At 40.4% G+C, this 18,991-nt stretch overlaps 2 protein-coding genes across 3 annotated transcripts in view; both read left to right on the top strand.

Annotated features, from left to right (window-relative positions):
- The window catches only part of LOC106582903 (extracellular sulfatase Sulf-2), a 61,972-nt gene extending 59,913 nt beyond the window's left edge, over positions 1–2,059 (top strand). The window contains exon 21 of the mRNA XM_014166501.3: positions 78–2,059. Coding sequence (XP_014021976.3) covers positions 78–108 — 31 coding nt within the window. The 3' untranslated portion in view covers positions 109–2,059. The remainder of the gene's footprint in view (positions 1–77) is intronic.
- Positions 2,060–2,780: 721 nt separating this feature from the next.
- The window catches only part of LOC106582900 (rho GTPase-activating protein 39), a 60,636-nt gene continuing 44,425 nt past the window's right edge, over positions 2,781–18,991 (top strand). Inside the window, exon 1 of one of the 2 annotated variants that reach the window (XM_014166493.3) lies at positions 2,781–3,211. In XM_014166493.3, coding sequence (XP_014021968.3) covers positions 3,198–3,211 — 14 coding nt within the window. In that variant the 5' untranslated portion in view covers positions 2,781–3,197. The remainder of the gene's footprint in view (positions 3,212–18,991) is intronic. The other variant, XM_014166492.3, reaches the window with a different exon arrangement.

Below are 18,991 nucleotides of genomic sequence, written 5' to 3'. Positions count from 1 at the left end.
GTTGCTGGAACTACGATTATCAGCAATTTATACTATTGAAACACTAATAGATCTCCATCTATGTGTTTTTTATACAGAGGGCAGATTTGGGAAGGATGGGTTGGTTAACAACCTGTCCCACAACCCACCACATTGCAGTCTGCCAATAGAGGAGGACCAGAACTACTGGAGAACCTGAGGACTTTGTACAGACTTCATGGGAATGTAATTTGATCTACCATTATTGTAGGAGTTTATGGGGGACGATGCTGATCCAACATTAGCTGCCACAGATGCTCAGATCATCACCCAGCAAAGCAAATACTGAAACATCCAAGAAAATGAAAACTATAACCTCTCCTGTCTTCTCTCTTTCTCTCTCACACACACACACACACTCATTCACTCGCACAGGAATGTCCTCACCTCTCATCTCCCATCACACCAGTTGTCAATACCGCCAAACTGAGTTGGAGACTGATCAGTTGAGTGGGGATACACTTCGAACCTATACTTTGACTTCCAACAGTGAACAGTGAATGTGAGGCGTGTTTAATATTAGTCTCTCGTAACCGCCTTAACATTGGGTACCGAGATTAGTTTAATGTCAATTCTGCTGCCACAACCTGAAATGTATCATCCCGTATGGCATTGTGGCACATCTGGGTTAAATCATCACCCCGTGGGAGTATGATGTCAGGCAATAACATCAAGTCAAGCTTTCGCCTCACTGCACAGCATGAAAGGTACTGTCCAGAACACGCTGGTATGCCTGAGGGGTATGCTACAAAGCAGTGTAAAGGAGTTAGCCGGCTAACTTGCCTGAATATTCTGAAATAGCTTATTACTTTTTAGAAAGATAAGCTTGACATATGTATGGTCTAATTGACTTATCCATAAACACATATCTATGTTTAGCTTTCTTAATGAACCAGAAAATCAACTTTAAAATGACATCCACCAATGAAATGTACGCATTCTGTGGGTGTGACGATGTTTGTTTGGTAGTCTCGTCTGTACCATTGTCTAGGAGGGTGGGGTAGTGGTTAGAGAAGTCCCATCCTGGTTTGAAGTGAACAACTTTATCAAAGTTGAACCTGCTTTGTAGTATACCACTCCGGAAACCTCTCATTTCTTTTTGTTTGTGTTATGGCTACAGAATGGTTCCCCAGGACATTTACTCCATTATTTTTCAATATACATTATATTAACATTGATGTCATGCAATGTCATGCAATGACATCACCCCCCCCCCCCCCCCCCCCCCCCCCCCCTCCCCAAGGATATGATACATAAGTGAGGACGACAACACACCAGACTGTATGGGGATGGAGCTGGTCAGGATATGAAAGACACATCACATCACCACCTTGCTTATCCCCCCTAGTTCACTTCAAACCAGCATGGGACTTCTCTAACCACTACCCCACCCTCCTAGACAATGGTACAGACGAGACTACCAAACAAACATCTTCACACCAGCACATTTCAATAGTGGATGCCATTTTACTCCTTTGTATTGCTAATGCCACCTGCTAGATCCAATCAGGTTAGTTTGTTCAGCTTGCTATACATGGTGCTATGATAACATTGCGAAAAATAAAGACTTGCTGTACAGTATGTATTTGATTGTATGTTGTGCAATTAATATAAATGTTTAAATATTGTATAAATATTTTTTATAATACAGAAAAATAGGCAGACCTCTCTTTCGTGTTTGATATGAGTTGATACATATTACCTTTTAGAAAGAACGTAGCCTGATGAATTGTGCTAGCTCTGTATTTGTCCATTTGTCCTGTCTGGACATCTCTCTGAATTTCTCCTCTGCTCTGTCAAACCCCACTGTAGTTTGAAAATACTTATTTAAGATGAGAAAGCATTTAGAAAATATTCACTGTGAAAAGAAGTCCCAGTAAAATGACTCTGTTGTACACAAGAGTAAACAAGTTACACAACGATGTAATGCATCTTGACATGCATATTCATTTATTGCCCTCATTTTTAGAGTTCTTTGTTTCTTAGCAGTGAGACTCCCATAGCACAGTTCTGATTGTGAATAAAGTGTTGATTGCCCTCATGTCTGTTTACTACTTTAACCTTTAACCCTGCTGTGTATTGGTCACCTCTCTGTTGTTGTCACTGCTGCAGCTATACATTAGTGGGCTCAGGATGATAGACGAGTGAGAACATTTTGTGCTAAGAAACTCAACCAGCAGGTGTCTCTGTTTGCTTTCTTGTTGCTGACCCGTGTCTTCCATCCAGTTCACTCTTTGACTGTGAGATCCTAATCAAGGATAGACACTAGAACAGGGATGTGCAACTTTGATGTGGGTGGGGGCCTAAAAAAATCTGAACTCATCATGAGGGGCCTCAGATCATTTCTACACATTTTGTCAAGGGATGTAGAAAACATGTCTCTGTTATAAAGCTAGTTTGCTGAAATTCTACACATTTTGCCATGAGAAAAGGTTGCAATTTTATAACTAATTTCACGCACTTTTTCAAGTTTTAGTGTTAATTTTGGGCAATTCTACAATAACCCCCCCACACACACCAGTGGAGGCTGCTGAGGGGACGACTGCTCATAATAATGTCTGGAACTGAACTTCTGGAATGGCATCAAACACATGGAAACCATGTGTTTGATGTGTTTCATACCATTCCACCGATTCCGCTCCAGCCATTACCACGAGCCGTCCTCTCCAATGAAGGTGCCACCAACATTCTGTGACACACACGCAAAAAGGGTTGGCGGGCTGCCAGTTGCCCATCCCCGCAGAACCAACAGCTAGTGGCCTGTTTCTAATGTTAAGCCTTTAGGAACGCCTACACTTTAAATTCCCATGTGGGGGGGCAAATGTATTTAGGACTCTCAAAAACTTCAATATTAAAGACCTGAAAATGAGACATAAATCTAAAGCATCAACATTGGACCAAGAGTAGGCTTAGAATTGTGTCGAATGTCCCGTCAGAGGTAGCCTTATGGCAATAGCGGGACGAGCGGGAAGCGCGTGAGTGCGTCCTGGACTCGGACTCCGGGGGTGACCCCCATCGTATGACTCACGTGCAGAGGCGGAGACTCCATATCTAAATCACTACGGGAGAACTGTCTCTTGTTCAGACCGTCCAACGCGGTGGGAAAATTAACAAGAATAAGTCAACATTACATTATAATTTCAAGACCAAGGCAACGCAATGTTTACAATGTGAAGAAAATGTCCGGGATAAGGTAAGATAAATTATATGGGAAATTAAACCTAACGGGCAACATTGATAACAGAACTAACTTTAACTCAACCAGCACCGCAGGATTTGTTTGGCGGACTATTTTGAATTTCGAGCACCGACTAACCACACTTAAGTGTAATTTACTTAACAGACGGATAAACTACGATTGTTTCAATGTAGCCTAGGATCTTCAACATTTTACATTTTAATTTAAAGTGTGTACTGTCTTATCCAATATCCCTGTGAAGATGAGGAATGGTGGAGGGAAGTGATATTGCAAGGTTATGGACCTAACTTTTATTATAGTGTATGTCTGTTGTCCTGTTTATACAGGTTAATGCTGAAAGATATTCAGATAATCATTTAGAATACTAGTCACCAAAAAGTTTACCCCATGTTATCTGGTGGTTGTTTGAGAGCTATAACTGATATGAATAACATATTTCAGTATCCTATAGAGACAATTATTAGCCATTAATCTTGTTAAAGACATTTTTAAGTCAACCTATTCACCCAACATCAAAGCATGATTGAAATTGTTGTCTATTAAGGAAGTATTTCCCATAGACGCTGTATCCTTTTTGGGAATATTTAGTTTGCCTTTTGAGTTTCCTTTAATTGTCAGTTCCCAGTATGATTCATCTTTAACTGATTCGCAAATTGGCTTTACTGGCTCTTTAGTGTGGTTAACAGACCAATAACCAAGGCGGAAGACAAATGTTCCGTATCCCATTTGTTGCACTGCTGTTTCACTCATGTAGGTTAAGATGGCTGGTGCAGTTAGATTGACTTGGTTTATTCACACATTAATATTCTCCAACATCTGTCTCTATGCCTTAAGACAGATGTGAAGTTGCTCATTAAAACCCTTTAGCCTCTCTTCTGCTTTGATTTTGTTTTATGAAACAGATGGTTCAATGGAAATAAGTCTTCGCCACAAGCTCAAAGAAAGTCTTATGTGAATGTACTCCATTTTTTTACTTCCCAAAAAGTGAATTATTGATGAACATAAATTAAACTGTGTAAATGGATTTGAATGTGTTATTGAGTGTCACCGGTTTAAAGCAAGCATTTCTGCGATAATGTGTTTAGCCAACCCCTGCAGTCTCAACAGCCTTGATGTCTCCGTTTAGAGTGGTTCAAGGGGACATTCAACACTCTTTTGATGACTTTCATTCCCTCGCTGGTGGTGTAACCATCAGACATATGAGTCACTCCAAGGTCCTCAGTAGCATGCTGTTTGCAAAAGATGCCATATATATGGTCTGGAGTACTAGGGAGTATACATCTCACAATGCAGCACTATTTTACCTCTCCGTGTGCCGCTGGTGTTCCTATCCAACGTTCGGGTATTGGTGACAGCGTGAGATGGGGAGCATCTGTGTGGTGTTGGGTTCTGCATACACACTCACTTTTCAATCCGTCCCACTCGATCTATCACACATTGTACAAGAGGATAAATCCCCCCATCGTTACACATTGCTAAATACTGCACAATTTATCACTTGCCCCCAATCCCCCCCTTCCCCAAAACATGTGTAAATACATTTTGTCTTCTTGTATTATACTTATGCTAAAAAGTTTATTCTATTCTACTGAGCCATTTACTTTATATTTGTATTTATATAGTTTATTTTTTCTTATTGTTGCATTGTCAAGAAGTAACCTGCAAGTAAGCATTACGTTGGGCAGTGTATACCATCTGTATCCCGTACATATGACTAATAAAATGTAAAACTTCAAACATAAGCGTCACAGGGATGTCCACTGACTCCTGGAGACTTTTGAAACTGAAACTAAGTAATATGGGCAATTCCACAGTAACGGAATTACAATTTGACTGCAATATGTATGTTTTTGGGCGACCCAACCAAATTCACATAGAAATGTGAGTTATATATCTGTAATTCTAATTGAATGCAAGTGGTATATTTGTTCTGTGTATGCAATTTCTATGCTTCCCGTTCCTAAGTTTAGTTTTTGCGTTTTTACTTTTTTGTAAACCAGCTTCAAACAGCTGAAAATTCAATGTCTTTGGTTATAGAAAATATATTTCAGTGGTTTAGATGGTACAATGATTCTCTACAGTATACTTTCTTGTTTTCTCACAAATGGAAAATAGGCAAACTATTCAACATTTTGCAACCCGGAAATGGCAGAGCGACGTAAAAACAAAACTGTATAGATGCAAACTTTGGTAATGGAATTCAAGCAGTCTCCCTCAGGTTTTATGCGACCACGTTTTCCAAAATGTCTTCTTTGAATTAAGATTAATATAAGATATCTGCAGAAAGAATGGGGTGTCAGCTATGAAAAAATCTCTTGGTTATTGATCTAGGTAGTGGTGCCTGGAGAAGTGGGTATACTTTAATTGTGGCCAAAAAAATCTAATGGCCTGCCCGACGAAGGAAAGGCGCCCTGTGTGAAAAATTCTATGAGAAACAGTGACATACACACTGAATGATTTAAAATGATAAATCCCATATTGGTCTTTCACAGTCAAGCCAACTCAAGCTGTACTGTGCAAAAGGCTAATAGTATTTTTATAATGACTTGCTCATTATGCGTTCTCCTGTTCTATTGGTTTTCTTTCAACTTTATTTCATTGTCTATCACCCAAATGCATGATCCTAATCATATTAACAACCCATGATAGTTGATGCGTCTTTAAATCCCCCCTCTTTCTAATAGATATTTCCATCTCTGTCCATGAAACTGCTTGCATGTGTGGTGTTCATTTTAGAATGGTATTTTCCCGCAATTTGCATTTTGGAATTCACACGTAGGCCTACCTCCATGTGTACATTGCTGCACCTAAAATGTGAAGAACTAATAGTTTATCAAAATTTGAAGCTAAACATTTATATCAGTAAAATCACTATAACAAATTGATAGATCTACCATACATTTTTATTTCTGTGAACTTTCCATAATTTCATTAGAAAATATCTTGTGGGTTTTTGGTAATGGAATTACAAAGCACGAGGCAACAATTTCTCCAAAACAAAATATAAGTGTTTATTAGCTGGCATAGGTCTTTATGTCAACATTGTGTTTTAATGTAGTTCTAATACTTTTTAAGACTTTTGCTGGTAAATGTTTTCTAAGACCCCTTTTCCATCTGTTTATCCAGAAATCAAAGCCTTTCTTATGCCTAATTTTTAAGATTGAACATTTAAAATAAATACATGTAAAAATGCCTTCATTTCCCCAAATATAGACTCTTAGCTTTAATTTGACAACCAATTGATATGCTCCTATGAACATCACATGTTGATGCTCATGGGTCCTTTTCGATGGAAATGCCCATATGTAAAGAAGTAGGTGTCAGAAAAGCCCTGTTGATGCAAAATGTTGCAATTGCCATTTGACTTGTGATTTAGAGCAAAACACTTGGGTGAACTGTTTGAATCATGGAAATGGAAGGATTATTCTAATTCTAGTTAGTATATAATAGTGGGAACTTTTGAATACAGTGTTTGATATGACAAAGAATGAAAAAGGCCAGGGACGAGTTATTGTGAAAGGGTAGGAACCAAAGTGTTGATAAGTGTTTCCTAGGGGACCGTATAATCTTCGGCTACCTTAAATGTTTTCGCATAGCTACTTCATGTAGCGAACGTATTTCTCTTTGATTTGAAGATACTGTTGCACAAACAACATGCTGATTTAGCTCTACACAATCACTGGTATTATCAAGCTCTATAGCTAATTACATTTGCTTTTACTCAGTACATTTATTAGCTAGCGATTTAGCATTAGTGGCTAACAATTAGCTAAGAATAATCTAACTTGCTAAGAAAATATAAACTAGCTGTTTGCAGATGTAAGAAACGCATGAATAGTGTAATTATAGAATGCTAGTGGATTTATATTAACCTCTATGGGCTAGGTGGGACGCTTGCGTCCCACCTACTCAACAGCCAGTGTAATCCCGTGGCGCGATATTCAAATACCTCAAATGCAAAAACGTAAATTTTTCAAACATATGACTATTTTACACCATTTTAAAGACAAGACTCTCGTTAATCTATCCACAGTGTCCGATTTCAAAAAGGCTTTACAACGAAAGCAAAACATTAGATTATGTCAGCAGAGTACCCAGCCAGAAATAATCAGACACCCATTTTTCAAGTTAGCATATAATGTCACATAAACCCAAACCACAGCTAAATGCAGCACTAACCTTTGATGATCTTCATCAGATGACAACCCTAGGACATTATGTTATACAATACATGCATGTTTTGTTCAATCAAGTTCATATTTATATCATTAGCTTTTTACATTAGCATGTGACTAGCATGTGACTAGCATTCCCACCGAACACTGCCGGTGAATTTACTAAATTACTCACGATAAACGTTCACAAAAAACATAACAATTATTTTAAGAATTATAGATACAGAACTCCTTTGTGCAATCGAGGTGTCCGATTTTAAAATAGCTTTTTGGTGAAAGCACATTCTGGAATATTCTCAGTAGATAGCCCGGCATCACAGGGCTAGCTATTTAGACACCCAGCAAGTTTAGCACTCACCAAAGTCAGATTTACTGTAAGAAAAATGTTATTACCTTTGCTGTTCTTCGTCAGAATGCACTCCCAGGACTTCTACTTCAATAACAAATGTTGGTTTGGTCCCAAATAATCCATTGTTATATCCAAATAGCGGTGTTTTGTTCGTGCGTTCAAGACACTATCCGAAGTGTAAATAAGGGTGACGAGCATGGCGCATTTCGTGACAAAAAATGTCTAAATATTCCATTACCGTACTTCGAAGCATGTCAACCGCTGTTTAAAATCAATTTTTATGCCATTTTTCTCGTAAAAAAGCGATTAATATTCCGACCGGGAATCTGCGTTTAGGTAAAAAGAGGAAAGAAAATAAACGCGCCTAAGCCCATTGTCCTCTGATCAGCCACTTGCCAAACGCGATAATGTGTTTCAGCCAGAGGCTGCCTCGATATCATTCAGCTTTTTCCCAGGCTCTGAGAGCCTATGGGAGCTGTAGGAAGTGTCACGTTACAGCAAAGATCCTCAGTCTTCAATAAAAAGAGCCAAGATGAACAACAACTTGTCAGACAGGCCACTTCCTGTTCAGAATCTTCTCAGGTTTTTGCCTGCCATATGAGTTCTGTTATACTCAGACACCATTCAAACAGTTTTAGAAACTTTAGGGTGTTTTCTATCCAAAGCCAATAATTATATGCATATTCTAGTTACTGGGCAGGAGTAGTAACCAGATTAAATCGGGTACGTTTTTTTATCCGGCCGTGTCAATACTGCCCCCAACAGGTTAAGAAGCAAAGTGAAAATAGCATCGTTGTCATCAACATTGTTGCATGTGCTGCATTAACCATGCAGACTGAATGGAAGTGTCTTATGGTCAAGGAACAACACATGCGCTCCTTGAGTGACAAGGGGCTGGGCTAGGTCTGTGTGGAAAGCGGCAGCGAGAGATGACTCAAGTAACAAAGTAAACTAGAAAAATGGACGTTACACACGGCTTATCACATTTTAATAAACCAAACATTCAAATACCTTTTTATAGAAGGCAAATTCAAATTGAAACATCAACACCCGTATATCGTTAGATATGGTATATTGCCCAGTCCTAGTTTATTGTAACAAATCCCAGGAGTGTGCTAGCAGAATGGCAAGAACCTGCGTCTTGGAACAGAGGAAAGTTTAACACAAAACCAGTTTGCCTCACTGTCTGCTCTTTCTGAGCTAAACATAGTTCCAAAAACAACTCACATTGGGATGGACTGAAAAACTCCCTTATTAAAAAGCATTCTTGTTGGAGACGGCCTAAATATAGTCTAGCTAATTAACCTTACTTTTTTACTTTTTAAATGTCTAAATACTTTTAGCGGGTCAGAGTAGGATATGATTGTGAGCTCCTGAGACGCCTCACAATAGGATGTTGTCCCTCTGTTTACTCTGTAGACTCACAATGGTCTACAGACAAAGGAGGACAGGACACTGCATTCCTCTAGCAAGGTTACCCCAGTGCAAACCAGCCAGCCAGGCCTTTTGAGACAAACATGACAATGTGAAGGCAGGATCTCCGTCACACAACCAATGGCTTTGATGATGGATGTGTTGGATTGGGCCGTTGAGGGCTAGTGCGATGTATTATGTCTCGTTGTTCTGCGGTGCTGATTGCTCATTTTCTGTAGAGATTGGTTAAGACGTTAGGATGAAAGAACGTGATAATTCATTAACACTCATTCACCCCTCTGTGATTCTCTTTGGCTTTTACCAAGGTGATGGAGCTCTATTTTTCTCTATCCAAATTTGTGTGCCCCGTCCTCAGTCCAACCTCTGACATTTGGAATCCTTCTTAGACAGAGCTAAAGGACTGGCTTAACTTTCTGACCTCCGCAGTAGTAAACATGGTTTAGTGTTTTAAGTGCTCATGTTCCTTGCATTAGGGTTACATTGGACTACCAGTCCAAAAGTTACAGATGGTCATGATTTAGAGAGACCAGACCTTCACCTGCATCCTTAGGTTTTTAGGTAATAAAATGAAGTTTGAGATCATCACTGAGTCGTCAGGCACTAAGAGTTGTTTCCTATTGTTACACGTGTTGGAGGATGTCTTCATGTGGGATTGGAGCAGCTCATTCCATTCCCAGCCCTCTTTAATTCTGTGGTGATTAGAAATATGTTAATCCAATTCTCCACCCTGGTCCCCTAGAGAGGACATTATCCTTCCTGGCTGTCTCATTCCTGGAGTCCCAGTGCAAACGTTAACAGCATAACTAGTCTGTGTGTTAAGTTGTCCGCATGCTTCCCATCCGAAACAGTTCAGAACAGTTTGTGCATATATTATGACTTAATTTTGTAACATTTTGTTTGTTTTGGTTTTCGGCAAGGTTTTTTTCCCCGGCTGTTCGTGCACACAAAGCATTTTCTCGAAGCAAGCCGAAGTTCGGGGGCGAAGTCTACGCCCCTTCGTCGGTCATTGATCAACAGTAGGGATTCTTCAATGAAGTGTTGTCATTCAATGGTAGACGACTCGTTTTCATGCACATTTTTTCACTTGAGAAATACTGCTCCAAACATCTTATTTTGAAATAAAATTCTGCAACTAACATCTCCTCAGCAAAAACGTTAAAATAAAAAACAACTCAAGAAATCTATCTTAGTTTACTTCTGACTATTTTGAGGAAGGCTACAGCATCTCAAGATGATCCAGAACCTGCCTGCCTGCCATCAGCAGCCCATTTCCTCGGGGGGGGGGGGGGGGGGGGGGGGAAATCACCCAAACGGATGCCTCTTTCCTGTGTGGCTCACTTGGCCACCTCTGACCCCCCCTCTCAGCCCGTAACTCGGCCCTGGTTTAGACACTGGGGTTGTTGGCAGGAGATGGGGAACAGAGGCGGCAGGCGCAACTCAAAATGCAGTTACATACAGAGACTGTCCAACTACATAGTTAAACAAGAACATTGAATGGAAAGGGTGTTGTTGGACTATTGTCCAAGCAGATGGCTGAGGTTAACTCCTTTATGGGCTTTTTTAATAATCTCAGCCCTAAATGTTGGTTTATGTCCTCATTTGTTACATTTCACCTCAGATAATCTGATGATAAAGAATGGACAAAGAAATAACAAACATTAATCAGAGTTGCATCCTAATCGGTTCATTTCTCTCCATATTTGTTTGGACAAGTGACCCCATTATTCCTGGTATTGACTGACATTGAGTCGTGTATTTTGTAAACACCCTGTACTCTGTCTCTATGTCCCACATGCTCAATCTTGTCCAGAGGCCGTCTGACCTGATAATGCTCATTTGTTTGAGGAGGGGAGGAGAAATAGAGGAGGCCTGTAGGGGGTAAAGGGGGCTGTTGTTGGTCAGGCTTGCCCCCTATAAAAGAGGATTTATTGTGGTTTGACCCTGCTGCTGTCTCATGTCTCAGAGAAACAGTCACTGGGCCTGTCCTGCTGGGCTACGAGGGGCCGGAAGTTCCCAGCATTACTTTAGTGGTAGGAAGAGAGGGATGGTGGGCGCTGACCAAGACAAAAGCCTCCATACAGCCACCATAGAGCACTGTTTCTTAGTTATTTTGGAGGCGAGGCCCAAAGTAAGCCTGTGAAGGTGGCCTGCCAACATTCAAATATTCCACATCTAAACCAATAGGAAGGTCTTGTTTAATCTTGACTCGCACACAGAGCGAGTTTGTTGCAGGGGCATTGGGTTGAGAGTGGGACCCTTGTATGGTTTGGGAAAGAGTATATCCTATCTGGTAATGTAAAACTGTAAGTTGGAAAATCAATCAATTTTCAAGGGCCACCTTGTCAACTCTAAAATGTAGTCTTAATCCCAGGGCAGGAGAAGTGCAAACTGTTCATATTTTGGATTATCGCAGCTGTTGATGGAGTTCACCCCAAATCTCCTAAACATGTCCCAAGCTCCACCCACTGGACTCCGATGGAGGGCTATGATTGGCTGGCGGCCCCTGTGGGAATGGTAATAGAGAGAGTTCTAGTTGAATGAAGTCTGGTTGCTGATCTGACAATAGAGCCCATTGTCCATGGCCATCAGGCATTAGCATAGGGTGCACTGCATGCATACACATTGTAATGCATATGATTGACTCATGGCTCAGGTTTTTATTCTTTCACAGAGACCCTCTGGGTTTATGTAACACTAGAAACCTCTCAGAAGACAAACAAGTTACGACACAAGTTATGATATTCTCGAACTGTTGATAAAATAATATATATATATATATATTTAATTTCCTAATTGTTTTGGTGCAGAGACACAGGGAATTTCCCTTTCTACACTTCTGAAGATGAACTGACAGCTATTATGTAGAGGGCAAAAAGCAAGTTGCGGAATGTCAACTTTGAGCTGTACCATTGATTTGGAACAGACATAACCCAGCTCCAATTATGACACACCTTGTGGTTCCCAGGCAGTCAGGTTTGGAGGTGTGCAGTGTCACTCACAGGTGATACTAGAGTGATAAAGGTCACTTAATAGCAAACAGGCGTTTATATTCCCTCACCAAGGAATTTGTGCATTTTATGCTGGGGCTACCCAGTCATCATGACCCTTGTGGAGGTGACCCTGCAGGGTGGTAGCATGTATAGTACAGGCTCCTGTCCTCTCCCTGCTAGCCAGGCAGAATGTGGCCGCAGGGCTGCTGGCTGGGGCTTAAAGTGCTTTACCTGTCTGCCCCTCCTTGGCAACCTGCCCTCCCTGCCTGCCTGTCTCCTGTGCAGTGGTGTAATGTACATAAGTAAAAATACTTGAAACTACTACTTTAGTCATTTTTTGGGGGTATCTGTACTTTACTATTTATATTTTTGACAACTGCATCTGATCCGGCGGACTGACTAAACACAAATGCTTTGTTTGTAAATTATGTCTGAGTGTTAGTGTGCCCCTGGCTATTGGTACATGTAAAAAAATAAAAATAAACTATCCTGCCATCTGGTTTGCTTAAAACCTCTTACATCTAGATGTTCCGCTAGCGGAACGCCTCACCAATATCCAATGGTAGAGCGTGGCGCGAATTACAAATACCTCAAATGCAAAAACTTCCATTTTTCAAACATATGACTATTTTACACCATTTTAAAGACAAGACTCCTTTATCTAACCACATTGTCCGATTTCAAAAAGGCTTTACAACGAAAGCAAAACATTAGATTATGTCAGGAGAGTACCCAGCCAGAAATAATCACACACATTTTTCAAGCTAGCATATATGTCACAAAAACCAAAACCACAGCTAAATGTAGCACTAACCTTTGATCTTCATCAGATGACACTCCTAGGACATTATGTTATACAATACATGCATGTTTTGTTCAATCAGGTTCATATTTATATCAAAAACCAGCTTTTTACATTAGCATGTGACGTTCAGAACTAGCATACCCACCGAAAACTTCCGGTGAATTGACTAAATTACTCACGATAAACGTTCACAAAAAACATAATTATTTTAAGAATTATAGATACAGAACTCCTTTATGCAATCGCGGTGTCCGATTTTAAAATAGCTTTTCGGTGAAAGCACATTTTGCAATATTCTGAGTAGATATCACGGCTAGCTATTTTGACACCCACCAAGTTTGGCACTCACCAAACTCAGATTTACTATAAGAAAAATTGGATTACTTTTGCTGTTCTTCGTCAGAATGCACTCCCAGGACTTCTACTTCAACCCCCAATGTTGTTTTGGTTCCAAATAATCCATAGTTATATCCAAATAGCTGCGTTTTTGTTCTTGCGTTCAAGACGCTATCCGAAGGGTGACGCGCCGGTGCGTATCGTGACAAAAAATGTCAAAATATTCCATTACCGTACTTCGAAGCGTGCCAGTGTCATTGTTCTCAGAAGGAGCACTCTTCAAAACCCCTACTGTTTTTCGCTCAGAGACTGCGGAGTTATCATTCTACGTTCTGGCGCCTTCTGAGAGCCAATGGGAGCCTTAGAAAATGTCACATTACAGCAGAGATCCTGTATTTTCGATAAAGAGGTTACAGAAGGCCAAGAAATGGTCAGACAGGGCACTTCCCATATAGAATCTTCTCAGGTTTTGGCCTGCCAAATGAGTTCTGTTATACTCACAGACACCATTCAAACAGTTTTAGAAACTTTAGGGTGTTTTCTATCCAAATCGACTAATTATATGCATATTCTAGTTTCTGGGCAGGAGTAATAACCAGATTAAATCGGGTACGTTTTTTATCCGGCCGAGAAAATACTGCCCCCTATCCTAAACAGGTTAATATAAGGAATTTGAAACGATTTATACTTTTACTTTTGATACTTAAGTATATTTTAGTAATTACATTTACTTTTGATACTTAAGTATATTTAAAAGCAAATACTTTTAGACTTTTACTCAAGTAGTATTTTACTGGGTGGCGTTTACTTGAGTCATTGTCGATTAAGGTATTTATTTTATTTAACCAGGTAGGCCAGTTGAGAACAAGTTCTCAGTTACAACTGCGACCTAGCCAAGATAAAGCAAAGCAGTGCAACAAAAACAACAGAGTTACACATAAACGAACGTACAGTCAATAACAAAATAGAAATCTGTATACAGTGTGTGCAAATGAAGTAAGGAGGTGAGGCAATAAATAGGCCATAGTGGCGAAGTAATTACAATTTTTATCAATTTACACTGGAGTGATGTGGAAGTAGAAATACTGGTGTGCAAAAGAGCAGAAAAACAAATATGGGGATGAGGTAGGTAGTTGGTTGGATGGGCTATTTACATATGTCTGTGTACAGCTGCAGCAGTCAGTAAGCTGCTCTGACAGCTGATGCTTAAAGTTAGTGAGGGAGATATGTCTCCAACTTCAGTGATTTTTGCAATTCGTTCCAGTCATTGGCAGCAAAGAACTGGAAGGAAAGGCAGCCAAAGGGGTGTTGGATTTGGGGATGACCAGGGAAATATACCTGCTGGAGCGCGTGCTACGGGTGGGTGCTGCTATGGTGGCCAGTGATCTGAGATAAGGCTGCGCTTTACCTAGCAAAGACTTATAGATGACCTGGAGCCAGTGGGTTTGGCAACGAATATGTAGCGAGAACCAGCCAACGAGAGCATACAGGTCGCAGTGGCACTGGGATAGACTACATCCAATTTTCTGAGTAGAGTGTTGGAGACTATTTTGTAAATGACATTACCGAAGTCAAGGATTGGTAGGATAGTCAGTTTTACGAGTGTTTGTTTGGCAGCATGAGTGAAGGAGGCTTGTTGCGAAATAGGAAGCCGATTCTAGATTTAATTTTGGTTAGGAGACGCTTAATATGAGTCTGGAAGGAGAGTTTACAGTCTAGCCAGACACCAAGGTATTTATAGTTGGCCACATATTCTAAGTCAGAACCGTCCAGAGTTATTTTTACTCAAGTATAACAATTGGGTACTTTTTTGCCACCACTGCTCCTGTGCTTTATTTGATCTCTTAACACAAGGCCAGCTTGATCATGCCTGACATATCCTCCATAAAGAATTACCCCAGTGTTGGAGCAGGATGTGTGAGGAATGAACATGAACAACTGCTGGGGGGGGGGGGGGGTGTGTGTGTGTGTGTGTGTGTGTGTGTGTGTGTGTGTGTGTGTGTGTGTGTGTGTGTGTGTGACAACCTTTTGGAGAAGTGATCAGCAATGGTTCTGTCATGCTGATGTAGGCTACTTCAGAAAGAAAGACACCAGAACCTTCTTTCAGAAACTATTGAAGCACACCTATACGACCACAAACGGTCCATAGCCCAGAGACATTCGACCGAATGCTTCCTAGTCTGAGGACTTCACGACTCCATTAATGTCACCATCGCATGAGCTCCTTTCCCGGTCCCACAAGGGAAACCCTACGCCCCAAAGGCTTGGGACAGATCTCATACTTCATTAATCTCCTCACCACAATTACCTATATCCTCAGGGCTCTCCTGCAGTGGGGAAGAAGTTTAACAGGCTTCTTAGCACTACAGTAGAATCAATGGCATGGCAAATAAACCCATTCACATTCTAAAGGGGCAGACAGTATGCAGCCTTCAGGGCCTGATATAAAGCACATTGCTGTTAGGCCTACAGATGTAATGAAGCACCAGGTTTTAATCCTCCCATTTATTGTGTTGCCAATGAGGAGAACTGGTGGGACGGTTGGAATTAGAGTTGAAAAACAATAGAAGCAAAGAATGTGTGTGACAGGTGCAGGGCTGTTCTATGTCATCTGAAACATGTGCACTCTCCTCTCCCTCTGATTGTTCTCTCAAGCCTGGATGTGGGTTCCTCCCTGTGTCTGTCCAGTACAATGGTGACCCAATACTCTGTATCCTATTCCTAATTCAGAAAATGTGTGGCTAGTAGGCTTCAATGGTATGCCGTATACAGGGATATTTGGAAATGGCCACAGGATAGTTTTTCAATACCATTTAAACTACTACTTTGAAGTTTATTTTTTTTATACATTTGAATATTTGTAGCTACTTTTTAGTACATACCTGCAGTCAACTTGTGCAATATGTTAGGAGATAAAGCAGATCGTGTTCTTCATTTCACCTGTCACATTATTTTACATTTTGAAGCTTATCGGTAGTCCCCAGTCACATGTAGTTAGTTTACAAGCACACAACCACGAGAGACCAGAGCCTTGTGAGTCCCTCACTGTTTGATATCTTAGAACTATTAAGTTAACTGTCTAAAATGCGCTAAATGCTGTGCAGTTATCCATTTGGTTTACTAACTTCTTAGCTAGCTAGCTAAGTGGTTAGCATCTCGCAATCAAGCTCCTCTTGGTAACAACAGCAGAGAATTCCCTCCTTGATCAAAACCCAATATTTGTTTTGTGCATGCAGCAAACTTTGAGTAGCATTTTTGAGATACTTGTATACCTTTATGAGCTGGGATGTCTGTCCTGGAAATAGTTTGTCAAAGACTTTATAAAATGTTTTCATGCCTTCGTTAGCATTTAGCTAGCATTCGCTATGGGATTGCATTGCTTAGCATTGCTTAAAATAGCACCCCTTGTGTTCAGTGCCGGTATTACTGAATATCCCAGGATAGAACAAGGTCGGTATGACAACCTGCATACTGCCCAAGCCTAGTGGCTAGGTGTTAGAACTTTAATCAAACATCACTCTAAATGTAATAAATGGCCATAAGCCTACACCTGCCATCCATACATACATACATCATCTTGGTTTACTTAAACTGTTTGCTCCATTGTGTTCATTGCAGATCCATTGATATGCTGTGTGTTCTGGGGGCCCCTAACTCTAACATACACTAAAGGGGACATGGTATAGTCTGAATTACACACTGCTAATTCGGGGTGTGAATGAAATTGGGACGTTAACCTGTTAGGGCTAGGGGGCAGTATTGACACAGCCGGATAAAAAACGTACCCGATTTAATCTGGTTACTACTCCTGCCCAGTAACTAGAATATGCATATAATTATTGGCTTTGGATAGAAAACACCCTAAAGTTTCTAAAACTGTTTGAATGGTGTCTGTGAGTATAACAGAACTCATATGGCAGGCCAAAACCTGAGAAGATTCCATGCAGGAAGTGGCCTGTCTGACAAGATGTGTTTCATCTAGGCTGTTTTTATTGAAGATTTAGGATCTTTGCTCTAACGTGACACTTCCTACGGCTCCCATAGGCTCTCAGAGCCCGGGAAAAAGCTGAACGATATCGAGGCAGGCTGAAACACATTATCGCGTTTGGCAATTGGCCGCTCAGAGTACTGTGGGCTTAGGCGCGTGCCCGAGTCGACCGAATGCTTTATTTTTTTTCGTCTGTTTACCTAAATGCAGATTCCCGGTCGGAATATTATCGCTTTTTTACGAGAAAAATGGCATAAAAATTGATTTTAAACAGCGGTTGACATGCTTTGAAGTACGGTAATGGAATATTTAGAATTTTTTTGTCACGAATTGCGCCCTGCTCGTAACCCTTATTTACCCTTTCGGATAGTGTCTTGAACGCACGAACAAAACGCCGCTGTTTGGATATAACGATGAATTATTTTGGACCAAACCAACATTTGTTATTGAAGTAGAAGTCCTGGGAGTGCATTCTGACGAAGACAGCAAAGGTAATAACATTTTTCTTATAGTAAATCTGACTTTGATGAGTGCTAAACTTGCTGGGTGTCTAAATAGCTAGCCCTGTGATGTCGGGCTATCTACTGAGAATATTGCAGAATGTGCTTTCACCGTAAAGCTATTTTAAAATCGGACATATCGAGTGCATAGAGGAGTTCTGTATCTATAATTCTTAAAATAATTGTTATGCTTTTTGGGAACGTTTATCGTGAGTAATTTAGTAAATTCACCGGCAGTGTTCGGTGGGAATGCTAGTCACATGCTAGTCACATGCTAATGTAAAAAGCTGGTTTTTGATATAAATATGAACTTGATTGAACAAAACATGCATGTATTGTATAACATAATGTCCTAGGGTTGTCATCTGATGAAGATCATCAAAGGTTAGTGCTACATTTAGCTGTGGTTTGGGTTTATGTGACATTATATGCTAGCTTGAAAAATGGGTGTCTGATTATTTCTGGCTGGGTACTCTGCTGACATAATCTAATGTTTTGCTTTCGTTGTAAAGCCTTTTTGAAATCGGACAGTGTGGTTAGATTAACGAGAGTCTTATCTTTAAAATGGTGTAAAATAGTCATATGTTTGAAAAATTGAAGGTTTTGCATTTCTAAGGTTTTTGAATAACGCGCCACGGGATTGCACTGGCTGTTACGTAGGTGGGACGATTTGGTGCCACCTAGCCCAGAGAGGTTAATTGGGACGTTAATGTTAAAAATCTTAATCAGAAAAACTTTCTTCCACAAAATCACAGTGCACTTACCACAGAACTACCACTAGCAGGTCCCGATCATCATCACTAAGGGAAAAATACAAATTAAACAAATAACTAACGCAACAATTTTGTAATGGGAGTAGGAGATATGCATCTTTCAAATTATTTGCCACGAATATAAAGTGCTCTGCACATTATCGTCATGTTGGAAAAATGGCATGCTAAAGTACAGACTGACTGCTAGAAACATATCTAAAACTTAATCAGCAAGCTGTCAAACTATCGTAAATAAGTGACAAACTACATACTGTTTATCGGTGCACTGCCTAACATCCTTAGACATTCCATCCCTGTGTTTGTCAGTGAAGCTAGCTAACTTTCTCACTGTCTGTCTGTCTGCCCCAGTGCCTGTATTTTAATAGTGAGTAAGTCATGCACAAGACATGTCATGAGAGACAATATGCACAAATGGATTTTGAAT

This window comes from Salmo salar, chromosome 22, assembly GCF_965601325.2.
Source record: "Salmo salar chromosome 22, fSalSal1, whole genome shotgun sequence".
Classification (NCBI taxonomy): domain Eukaryota; kingdom Metazoa; phylum Chordata; class Actinopteri; order Salmoniformes; family Salmonidae; genus Salmo; species Salmo salar.
The sequence above is the reverse complement of the archived record's forward strand: the minus strand, read 5'-3'. Positions and strand labels throughout refer to the sequence as shown.